General features: G+C 38.4%; 2 protein-coding genes across 7 annotated transcripts in view; one reads left to right on the top strand and one right to left on the bottom strand.

The window, feature by feature from the left end:
- Positions 1–12,616, bottom strand: part of MEIS2 (Meis homeobox 2) — a 290,954-nt gene that overhangs the window by 200,987 nt on the left and 77,351 nt on the right. For 5 of the 6 annotated variants that reach the window (XM_077322964.1, XM_077322967.1, XM_077322969.1 and 2 more), the window contains one exon: positions 4,407–4,552. In XM_077322964.1, the coding sequence (XP_077179079.1) occupies positions 4,407–4,552 (146 nt within the window). The remainder of the gene's footprint in view (positions 1–4,406; positions 4,553–12,616) is intronic. The other variant, XM_077322965.1, reaches the window with a different exon arrangement.
- Positions 10,403–12,372, top strand: LOC143830449 (uncharacterized). Its single transcript, XM_077322970.1, has 2 exons — positions 10,403–10,729; positions 10,933–12,372. The coding sequence occupies exon 2, from the start codon at positions 11,102–11,104 to the stop codon at positions 11,828–11,830; it is 729 nt and encodes a 242-aa protein (XP_077179085.1). The 5' UTR covers positions 10,403–10,729; positions 10,933–11,101; the 3' UTR covers positions 11,831–12,372.

Here is a 12,616-nt window from a genome sequence, read left to right as displayed (position 1 = left end):
TTTTACTATATTTTCTTGGTGTGGAAAGGCACTATGTGTAAATAAATATCCGGTGTAGCATCCGACAACACAGATTATAAAAAGTTCATTGCTTCCACTACAGTTACAGCAATGGTCATAGTAATAGTTATAGTAAGAGTTAATAGCAGCTTGTAACAAGTCACACAAAATGTGGCACTGGCTTTGTATCACATATGGTAAACATTTTTGTCTGCAATCCGGTACAGTTATATGCCCACGAGTCCAAAGTTCGTCATTGGCAATTACCTAGGCATGACTAAAGGCAAAACTGCAGCTTTAATTTGCATAATAACAGTTGCACTTTTAAAAAAACTAACAAAGAGATAATGTTCAACAAAGACGCAGGAGCAATTTGAAGGTTTCAAGAAAATGAAGAAAGCGGGTAGACTACAAGAACATTGAATATATGTGCAAAAATCAATACACATTTTAAAATAAAGGAAAGGATCTATAACCTATCTATTACATTCTTTTAAAGGAAACAGATTGAATGGAATGAAATACGCAGTTCCCTGCTGCAGGAAAGATTGGATGACTAAAGGTAAAAACTCATGGAATTACATAGTTCCTTCCATTGTGACTGCCGCCTGCTCTGATTATGTATATCTGTTTTCAAAGAGTGTCTACTCTGTGCAATAAGTTTTTCTGAGGCTGCTATGATAAGAAGCCCTTTAGCTCAAAACCAGTGTGAGCAAGAGGTGTCTTCGTACACAAGCACTTCCTGTTTTCATTCCATGATCAAATATGTTCTTTGCAGGGCAAATAGGGGAGCACTTGAGGGAGGAAAGCAGAGATGTCTGAGAGGCTAATTGAGTGTACTAAAGGGCTGTTTGGCATGAAGGGAAAGGAGTTTTCCAAGGCTATGAATAAAGACTGCCTGGGTCAGATTTCTTGCTGTTCCTTTTCTTTAACTATCTTTGAAGTTAAGTAACAACAGCCTTAATGTCAGGTTTACCTTTCTGATATCATAATCTTTATGTACTACTGAAAAGCTTATACTACCAGGCTAGGATTTCCTTTACCCACTCAAATACTGGATATTATCCAGGAAAAGCATGCACATTTCCAAGCAATTCATCCTTAGATCCTTTCATCTTCCTGTACCATTGTAATAGCAAATGTAAAGCAGATACCAACTGCAGAATGAGAACATGATAGAAACCTCCAGTGTATGCATTATAGTTTTATCAGCACAAGCTTTATATTTAGCCTATTATTTAGGCAATGGAAGTGGTTCTGTTGGGGAATAAATAAAATTATGAAATCATAACAATATGAAGGATAGTCAATCTAGATAAGCGAGATAATTTGTTAATGAAACTATTATCTAAAAATAGCTTACACTGAAGAAAAAATCCATTTCCCCCCCAAATATATAAGTAAATATAATTGCAAGTGGATAGCTTTAGTAAACATTTACCATTACATAGAAATTTCTGAGCTTAGTTTAAAGGAAAATACTTTGCCTCCCAGGGAAAGAAGAGGTTAATGATTTTTGTCATATTGAGACTAACAACTAACAATTGCTACAGTTGGCCTTTAGTATTTTATTTGTCCTTTTGAGGTATTCAGAATAGGTGACAATAGCTTGCAGTTGAGAACATATGTAGAGAGACCCCTGTGGCTTATGGAAAAAGTTGTTCCATGCTGGTTGGGTGTTTGAAAAAAAAATACAACCAGAGTTCTTTTATGTTCCTTTCATTAATGAGAATGCATGAATGTCAAAATGCACCAATGGGCCATTCAAGGGGCAAAGCCTTAGCAGCCCCTTCTTTAAGAACACATCCTGAGATGTAAAATACATTTGCTTAACAAATTAAAATAATGAGATAATTCAATTAGTTTCTTTTTTAAAAGAAAGACAAAAAGGGTACATTGTTGGATTATTGTAATACAAGACCAGGTCACAGAGCACAAAAGGGTGGACAGACCTATTTGAAATAAGGTTAGAGTACTGGGCAAGGAATACTTTTTAAATTGTGGGATATTTTTTTCTGAAGAAATTTCCTTGAAAAATAATATGAATGTATCATAGATTCTCTTTTGGTGGTTGGACCAGTGTTGTATTTCACAAGAGCACGCTAACTTGATAAACCACAATAGTGGACTTCTTAATAAATAAAGAGTTCTTTTCCTTCTTGGAATGTATTTATGCAAAAAAAATCCTTTTGAATTTTCTTTGCACTCATCATTATCAGTTCTCAGATCTAAGAATTATGGCATATCTTTCAACACCTGCAAATTCATTAAAACTCAAAAGGTCAAGAGCTTTTTCATTTAGCTTTTGCAAGAATCATCCTAATCAAAGTTTACTTAGTTCATCCAGAGTGAAAGGAGAAACAGAATGAAGGCTAAAAACCTGAGATACACCGGGTTCTTTTGGCAAGCATTCATCAAATGCCTTCCACACACACACAAAAATCTATGGGGATATGGCCAACTAAGTGAGAATGAAAGAAATTAACATGCAAGACTGTGTGAAATAAAGCGAATTATTTGTGGCCCCAAGTCCCCCACCCTCAGTTTCATTATGTTGCTCTTCTAACCACTTTCTTCAGCAAAAAACGAAAAAAAATCTCCCCCTCACACTCACTCAACTTCCAAATTAAAAACATTTTACAGGTTAGTAAATCTCCAGCTGAGGTGATGTAGCAAAGAACAGCTGTGAAGTAATTTTGATAATGATGAGAATAATAAGCACATGGCAAGGTTCAGGGCTTTGCTGTTGCAGCTTCAGTGCTCCTGAATAGATAAAAGTGATTAAATACTCCTGATTATCCCTGACCAATATGTAATGGATTTACAGCCCTTTCAATTAGTCAGTATTTGCTTAGGACTCATTATTTTGTCTTTGGTTAAGTAATCAGCCCAGAGACTCATGTTCTGTCTAATTCCTCTGAGCCAAGTGGGTACTACAGGGCACCTGACCTTTGAAATGGCCATAGCCAGAAGGCAAAAATAACCACTGTTCCAACAGAGGCACTGGCTATTCTGGCTAATCCTGACCCTACAGGCCAAATCAATGCACCTTAGTTTGCTAATAATGCCCTTACATCAAAATGATGGTTTAGAGTTATGGATCTATTGCTAACCCACACTCTTCTACCAGCAGAGCTGCTCAGTAGCCAAGACTAGGAACAAAACAGGGACCCATCCAAGAAACATGACACTGTAACTAACGTCTGCTACTAAAGAAACTTATAACTCTACCAATCACAAATATGCCCTTACGTGAGATAGTTAAGCATGCTATCCTTTTAAGCAAAATGGGAGGAAAAGTGAACTGATAATTGTTACCATTTTCCACCATTTCCATGTGAGAGCTACTAGTTCTTTTGCAAAAATGTATTTTGATGCCTAAGTACAGCTGTAATAGTCAACAGAACACCAACACATAAAGCCAATTGCAAACAGAAGGATAAAGATAGATTGTTACTAAAAACTGTTGCTTTTTCACATTTAATCTTTTTCCCCTGAAGTTAATATGGCTAGCTTTTAAGATAATGGACTTGAACAGCCGCTTAAACAGGTGCTTTAATCTCTTGTAGAACTGAAGAATTAGAAAACCTAGAAGCCATCTATATTTTAAATTTAATCTCATGAAGGGGAAATTTTCAAGTGAATACTTTGGCTTCACTGGCTCTATTTACTCCAGTGTAAGACTAGGTGTTTTTCCAGGCATACCATGAAAAGAAGAAGTAGTCATCTTGTATTAGAATACAAGTTACTGTTATGTCCAATAGTAATTTTGTGTGCGTATTACATATAGGAGAGCATCTTGCATTCAGGATCATCTCCCTTTCAAGTAAATACAGTATATCTTGAAATGCATACTGGATTACATATGCTACAGTACTGTGGGTTTTTTTTAATGTTGTTCCAACATCTAGTGTTTCTTGTTTGAAGACACCCCATGTACGAGCTGAGGATATATGACTCTCACACTGACTGATCAGCCAGTATCATATCAGACTCCTATGTAAAATATGGATATCTGGTTGAGATGGGCACCTGGAAGATCGTTGCCTGAACATCTAGCAGTAGTTCGATCCAAGACAGGGTATGTCTCTGTGTGTAACTTATCTATATAGGAATGTGTTTGTGTTGCGTGTAAAAATACATTCCAGACATTGAATCCCAGACTCGTTGGAAGACATATTTTTAAGCCAAATAAATTAATTGGTTTTGTACTCAGTATTTAGTTTTGTATTTACTACCACAATTCTAAAGTCGAATCCATAGCCAGAAGGAAAAAAAACCCAGCAAACCCTTCAAATGCCTAAAATGTTATTCATTAAAAGTAACGGGACTCATTTCTTTAAAAAGGGAATATTAAATATGAGGAGATTTCTGAATGAACACTTTTCTTTTTTGTCATCACTTACTGTGAGATGTTGGAAAAGCCATGCTCTCATGATATTTGTTGCTACTTTGGGGAAAATTCCTCGTTTCTTCTGACGCTTTTTATCCTTGTCTGGATCATCGTCATCTCCTGTACCAGGAGAGGCTACACTGTTGTCTAAACCATCTCCTGAGAGATAGGGGAAAACAGGGAGAAGGAAACATAATAAACAAGAACTATAAACCCATCAGAATAATCATATATTTAACTATCGAAGTACAAATGAAGCATCATTCACATATTTAAAACTGGGCATTTTTAATGTCTTTTTGAAATCTAATTGACAATATAGATATAAAAATTAGAAATCCTATCAGTTCAAATACTAATTTTGTGCCTCATACATGCACATATCATTAATTCAATTATAACTGTGTGCTTGACATAGTGCAATACCTCTTTGTCAATTATGGCATGCAATGTGGGAAAACCTGCCAACACAAAAACCTATTTGCTGTAAATGCATTTCCTACAACTCTGCTGAATACATGGTGTAGGTAATCAAGTTAAATGTTCTGTAGTCTATATATTCTGGGTCCTCTGCATAGGTGTCAGTAAATGTGTCACTGTTCAGTGCACATAACACACTGTCAGCTGAGCCCCTCCTAGCAACTATCATCTCCCTACACACACAGACACACACAGACACACGCACACATACACACACACACACACTTATACCTTGTATGACCCTGAACACAGTATTTGGAAGACATGAAAACTTCTGTGTCTGCATCAGTGATCATTATCTTCTTTCTTAAAAAAAAGATGCACATCAAGGTAGGGTGCTCGCTTAATCAGAAGTTCCCATCAGCATCTTTCTTTTCAGTGCTTTTCCCTGGCATTAATTGTGCATTAGCAAAAATCATTTACTTTTAACAGTCATAGTTATTTTTTCTTGCCCTCCAGCAAAAATGCCTTGAAAGCCTGCCTGGAGGGCATCTAAATTATGTATCTGAAAAACTCTTCTGGCAAGGCATTGCAGGACCCCTACTTTCTTAAAATTCATACGAGCACGTCTTCCTGTTTTTGGGAAGGCATCAATCAAGAGCAGCAATATATGCCATATTCCTACATTAATATTTGAACTAATAACTTTTAAAAAAGGAAAGAAACAAGATCCGACTTGTGGCATAATCAAATGCAAAATAAATGAAGAATACTGGGACAGCACTGAGACTTTATAGATTGCTGTGTTTTCCTTACACATCATTAGCCCGGAGCCACACGAAAGAGGAAAACAGAGAAGTGGAGAGTTTATGCTCCCTGCTGGTGTTTAAGAAGCCGAGGTCCTGGAAGGACATCTGGGAATTGCACTGAGACGGTGGTTTTTGTAATTTAAGAATAGACATTCATTAGCAGTAAATGCCATAAATCCCATGCTAAGTAAAAACCTTGTCCAAGAAAGCCTAAAACAATAAACTCTGTGCTCAATGTAGCCTGAGATAGACGCTCCATAGCTTCCTGAGGAATGCTGTAGACCCACAAACTAATTCCTATAGCCTCTTCTAGTTCTTTAGAGCTACTAAAACAAACACATTACTGCTGCACAGAGACCATTTATCTCAAAACTTTAATTTCTGTTTCATCTGCCTCTATGGTGCCCACCTTTTCCTTTAAAAAAATGCAGAAACAATATGAAAAATCACTTCCACCCAGCCCTGTCTAACTAGAGAAAAGAAAAGCTATAGCAAAGAGCTAGCAGATTAATTTTATTGACATTTCCATTTTCACTGCAATGTGATACCCTCCATCACAAGGAAAAGATGGTCCTCACTATTTACAGAATGACAGGCCACTTCATTACAACCACCCTGCCCCAAGGCTGAGTAGCTCTCTTCCATCTGCCCAAGGACCTGAGCCAGACCCCTAAGTTGCTGCTTTCTTTTTTCCCTGACTTATGGGAAATAAAAGGTGAATTGAGGGGTTATAGGGTGATCAAAGAAAAAAAAAGACAACATCTTATGTGACTTATTAGAGCCAACTATTTTTTTTTTGGAGTGGGTGAATATTGTTTTGGAAGAACTCCTTCTTAGTGGTCCACTAGCCAATGCAAACGTGTGTCCAAGCACAGATTCACACACACCCTTTCCATGATGCCAAGAAACTGCTGCAAGGCAAATTCTTACAAACACTAATGGCTTCTGACTGCTCCTTGGCAACCCCAGCATTTTAACCTGGGTGGATGTGCTCTCCAAAATACAGACACTGGCGCTATCTCATCAGCTGTTCATGTGACACAGATGGAGAGTGGCTATTAGGAGCCAGGCAATGGGCCTTGGGGATCTGAGGTGCTGTACTATAGCCTAAGGCAATTTTGAAAAGCAGTACCCGGAGATGGAGAGGCAGGAGCAATCCACACCAAAAGTGCAAGTTGAAATCAGCCTGTTGTCTATTTATTATCAAGATAAAGATATCTTTTTCTTCTTTTCTAAAACCTATGGATGTATGCATATGCATATACTACATGTTTTCCATCACCCCCATCTCCCTTTCTCAGTTAGACTCAAACACTACAGAAACACGTATACGGTTATGGATGGTTGCAAGAATACTTATGTATCTTCCAACTATAGAATAATTTGGAGCCTTCCAAGAAGTTTGGTAGTGCCTTCATTCAGAAAGAAAGAATTAATGATAGGGTATTTGACATTCCTGTAAAAGTTTTGGTAAGATTTGCATAGCCAATGCGACCACTGTAGTCTAAAAGTTTACATAGATTAATGACCAGTGCTGACAGTCTTTGTCCATTCATATAATGAAAAAATAACTAGATTTCAGGGAACTATCATAGAGAACAAAACTGTATTTTGCCAGCTCTATACTGACTAAAAATCCCTTAAATCACCCAGAACAAAAGCATTGCATGACAGCATCTGAATTTCAATATAAAGCAAATTAATTCTTGAGCATTCTTTGGATCTACCTCACTGTAAGTAAGATTGGAACTGGAATTCAGTGAAACACTGAACAGTGAAACACAACACAAGAAGACACAAGAAGAAATGAACACAAGAAGACCTACAACAAGACAAGGGTACAAAAAGTATACCCTTAACAGGTCACCCTCAAAACATATGGTTCCCTTCCATAATAAAAACACATTGAAGAAACATTAAGGATACAGAAAGCAAATTTCAGAGGGGACTTACAAAAAAAAGTTCCTCTAAGAGGAAAGGTTTATACGAGTTTGTACACTGGGGTTTAGCTTTCAACATCTACAGATTTCAGGAATCTTCAAGGGATGGAACATCCAATACCACAGAGGAGTTTGCCTCTCTACATTGTTTTTCATGTTCTACATTTTCTACCCCACCCCCCAATGGCAAGGCACAAAGCTGTCAGTGTTCCTCTAGATCTCATCCATTGTATGCTATACAGTACAGTGCTCCTCAGGGATAGAACAGAGAAGATATATTTAACAGTTCCTGGCAGAACTCACTCTGCTGATGAATTTCTTTCAGATGATTCCAAGGACAGTATATTACATATAAAGGTACCCTTTTCTGGTATGGCCCCCCTCCTAAAATTATGGAGCTCAGTCATGCCTCCAGATCAGCCTCAAAGTCTGGGATACTTGTAGAACAAGAGAATTTTATCAATTCCATTGCCCTAATTAAAAATAAATAAGTCAGGGATTTCTGAGCTACACTCTCTTTATTGACTTTCTTTGGTAGCACATGGAAAGAGAAAAATGACAACCTGACCATTTACACAATTCACACCTTTCCTTTCTGCATACATATTTTCTATCAAAGATTCCTTTTTTTACAACAGCAATACTTTTTGTGTAGAAAGTGTGTAAGTTTCATGCTAGTTTTTCCTTAGAGGCAAAGGGCAGCCATCATTTTCTACTTTCTAGCCACAGCTTGTTTTGAATTAGAGTTTTAACCAGACTACTTTAGCAAAAAGCTGTATGAATAGCTGTTCTGCTATACTAACAGGACTGCCCATATGGCCTCTTAAAGAGTTTAGAATTTCATGGATGAACATGAAAGATAGTAATTTATTTAAAAAATTGTGAACCTGCCCCCCCCCTCCCAGGAAAATTCTTGCATGCCAAGGCACAAAACCTGATAATAATAACACATGTCTGAACTCTGGAAACAGACTGCCTTTAAATTGATCAGGAAGACAGCGGGAACCCTAGTTCTACAAAGAGAGAGAGAGAGAGAGAGAGAGAGAGAGAGAGAGAGAGAGAGAGAACCCTGCATTCCAGCATCAGCATCTGAATTTCACCATCCCCATATAAAGCCTAGCCTACAGCTGCTGTCCCTGTTTTTATTCGGAAAAGGAGAAGAGCACAGGAACGTTACATTTGCTTGTATTATCTATAAGTGGATGTACATTCCTATTATTCTAAACATAATGTTACTAGCTTAAAAGGCAAAAAAAAAGTTTCATGTATGTTCTACAGATACACAGGCATTAAAGTAAAACACTAAGAGCATAGGGAAAGATTTTTTTAAAAACACAATGAAATATCTGTGTAAATTACTTTTGTGTTATTGAGTTTATTATTTAAACCTACAGACCAGGAGACCAGGCAATAATATGTTTACCATCACCATTACTCACAAAATGACTTAAAGATCTAGGTCACAAATAGCAAGTTTAAAACAAATTATAGTGCTGTATCCAAGGACACTGAAAAAGTTATGGGGACATAAGACCCTGCTGCATCAGACCAATCGTCTATCTAGCCCAGTATCCTGTCTCACACAGTGGCCAGCTGATCCTTGGATAATCTGAAATCTGAACCCAATTTTGCCAGATCAAAAATTTCCCCCTGTGCCATGGTGGTTCATAGGTTATCCAAAAACAAACTTCCCAAATGAAGAAACCACAATCCATAATCCTTAATTCTGAGGTCCGATACTGCATCCATAGGACAGGAAGGCCTGGAGGATCATTGTCCATGGGGTCGCGATGGGTCGGACACGACTTCGCACATAACAACAATAACAATACTGCATCCAGTTCTGCATATGTTGATGGCTACTCTGAACAAGTGCCTGTTTAAAATTTGCTACCTGTTTGTATTGATAGGTGCCCACATGGTTTGGACTGATTACAGCCATGCCCAGACTTGAAAAAGTGGCTTTCTGGCATCATTATAATTTTCCCTGGTCATATAGTTAGTTATACAAACATTGATGCGTGCTGTAGTAGAAACTACTAGCCATGCAGCAAATATTATTGGTAAATCAGGATCTTAAATGGATCTGCTGTCTATCTAAGAAGAGAAGAAAAGGTGGACTTGTTGACTTGCAGAAGGGCATTTTGCACTGGAATAAGTCATGACACACCGGTGTTGGGTGTAAACAAAACCACAGCTTTATTACTTCCCACAGGAAGGTTGACACAGCATGGGAGATTCAAGTGGGTAGCCTGTTGGTATGAAGCAGCACAACAAAACAAAATCAGAGTCCAGAGTCAGTGATAATCTGAGGAAGAGTGCTTGCACTCAAAAGCTCACGCCTTGAATAAATCTTTGTTGGTCTTAAAGGTGCCACTGGACTCTGATTTTGTTTTATTGTACAGCATGGGAGAGAGAGCCTGACCTAGCAGTTGGTGGACTGCATGAAACATTCACCCCACCCCTGGAATCCAGAGGCTCCCTGGGGATCCACACCATTCCCAGCTGGGAGAGCAGATCCCCTTGCCTATTGGAATCCACCACTAAAGGAAGCAACCTATGGAGGGGGGCAAAGGGTGTCGACCTCATTTGGCTGCCCCCAGGCTGCCTGACAAAAAAAAAAAAATACTCTGGCCTCCCAGTCAGGTCAGCTACGCTCCTTTATGTGCTGCCTCTTATGGAGTCCCTGAACCCCAGGGAGTCTGATAGCAACTGGATTCCCTGCCAACAGGCTCCACCCCTTCCAAACCTGCAGCTGTGTTGAATTTTAACTGTGAAACTTCCAACAAATACTGTAACATGGGGGGGTGTGGCTAAAGATGTCGTCCTGAGAGGGTGGCAGGGCATCTGCTCTGCTATCTCTGAAGCCTGACAGGGGTCAATTGTGCAAGCAATTGGCAGAAAAGAGGAGGGGTACGCAAACCCCACCTCACCTTTCTACCCAGGAAGTTCTTGGGGCCGTCTCCAATCCTTTAGGGAGTATATCTCCCTGGATTATAGGCTGTCAGCGTTCCAGGTCCAGAGGACGACTGCCATTTTCTACCTCGGACTTTCTTTTCTTTCTTTAATCTTAAAGTATCTGCTTCAACCCTACATGATGATTTACCACAAATGAACGCTTTGAACTGAGGGGAGGACATCGGCTGAGTTCCAAAACATCATTTACTGCAAGTATCTCTCGCTTTTTTTTTTTTTCTCCGTCTCTCTTCCTGCATCAAAGCCCTTTGTTTCCCCCCTCCTCTTACTCTGCTCTGCCCGAAGCCACCTCGTTAAGAGGCAGGCTAATTCTCCTAACCAAGCAGAAGAAGGACTCAAATCAACTCGAATTAATTGGCAAAAGCGCTTATTGTAATTGTTTTGGTTTTCGAAGATAAGATAAGCTGTGAATGGGAAAATCTCACGAGAACTCTGTGCCAGCACGAGAATCTCTGCCTTCAATACGTCACATGCCTGTGCCGGAACATTAGAGGATAAAACAGAGGACCTCTACTGGCCACTTGTAAAATTGTTTGGGGCCGGTTTTTTTTAAAGTCAAAATCATGTCTATGTTAAAAAGATTGGCTCATCTAATAGAGATACAAACCCAAGATTACAAAGTATTTTTAGATGGATTGATCAAAAATATCTCCAAGGAGATCCAAGATGGCAAAGAAGAAGTCTTCAATAGGAATGATGGATCAATAACAGTGACTGATGACAGCTTTAAACAAGGTGGAAAACCAACAGCAGAAGAGAAATCTGAAATTCAAGACAGGCAGTGCAAATGTATTTCTCCCCATCATGAGAGGGGATCCCCACGGAAATCTGAAATTCATATCTTCAAGGAGATCCAAGATGCCAAGGAAGACGTCTTTAACAGGAATAATGGATCAATAACAGTGGCTGATGACAGCTCTAAACAAGGTGGAAAACCAACAGTAGAAGAGAAATCTGAAATTCTGGAGACGGAAAATGGGAGGCCGGAGTTCTGCAGCCCAGATAAGGACACCCTTTTTAAAAAGACATACAGCCATCTCAAAGCAACAGTGTACAAAAATCAATCAAAAGAAATATGGATCTGCAGTGAAAGTAACCGATTTAAAGGATCTCTCTGGGGGGGAAATTGTATTGATACTGGAGTCCAGGAGGTGCAACGGCCTCAAGATTTATCGATGCATATTCTGCGGGAAAGAGTACAACTGCACTTTCTACGCCAAAGGCCAATGGGACAGAATATAATTTTACGGGAACGACAAGATGTAGCAAGCCTCGAGATGAGACCCCCTTAAGAAGACCGAAAGCTCATATTGTTTTATGTTTAATGTTATACTGTATTCTATATTTCCATTTTTATGAAAAAGGGGAAGCAGTGTCTCTTTCTCTCTTGTTTTTTTTTGTCTCTTTTCTTTTGTAGGCATATAGGTAATATAATCATTAGTGCTGAAAATGTAAAATGGGGTTCCCCCCCCTTATTTTTTCTTTCTTCTATTAGGGTATTGTCCTAGGACTAAAGCCTACACTGACTTGTAGAAAATGTTTAATGTTAAGCTTTCAACTTAAATCTGAAAATATATCTGTCAGGATGGTTCTTAGAATGGGTCAAGCATAAATTGTTTTGTAGATGTATCAGAACCAAGGATAAGGAGAAGCTATAGAAGACTGAAAGCTTATATTGTTCTATGTTTAATGTTAAGCATTTAATCTAAACCTGGAAATCTTATTATTCTCTGTATTAACAACATATACTGTATCCTACATTGCTATTTTTATGAAAAAGGGGAAGCAGTGCCTTTTTTCTCTCTTGTTTCTTTTTCTTAGTAGGCATATAGGTAATATAATCATTAGCATTGGAAATATAAAATGGGGCTTTCCCCCCTTATTATTACTTTTTTTTATTGGTGTATTGTTATAGGGCCAAAGCTCATATTGACCTGTAGAAAATGCAAAGCTCTCAACTTATACCTGTCAGGATGGCTCTTAGAATGGGTCAAGTATAAATGGTCTGTAGATGTATCTGTATTAAGGATAAGGAGAAATTATGAAATCCTTTTGTAATTTTTTTTCTTTGTACATCT

This window comes from Paroedura picta, chromosome 2 (genome assembly GCF_049243985.1).
Source record: "Paroedura picta isolate Pp20150507F chromosome 2, Ppicta_v3.0, whole genome shotgun sequence".
Lineage (NCBI taxonomy): Eukaryota > Metazoa > Chordata > Lepidosauria > Squamata > Gekkonidae > Paroedura > Paroedura picta.
The sequence above is the reverse complement of the archived record's forward strand: the minus strand, read 5'-3'. Positions and strand labels throughout refer to the sequence as shown.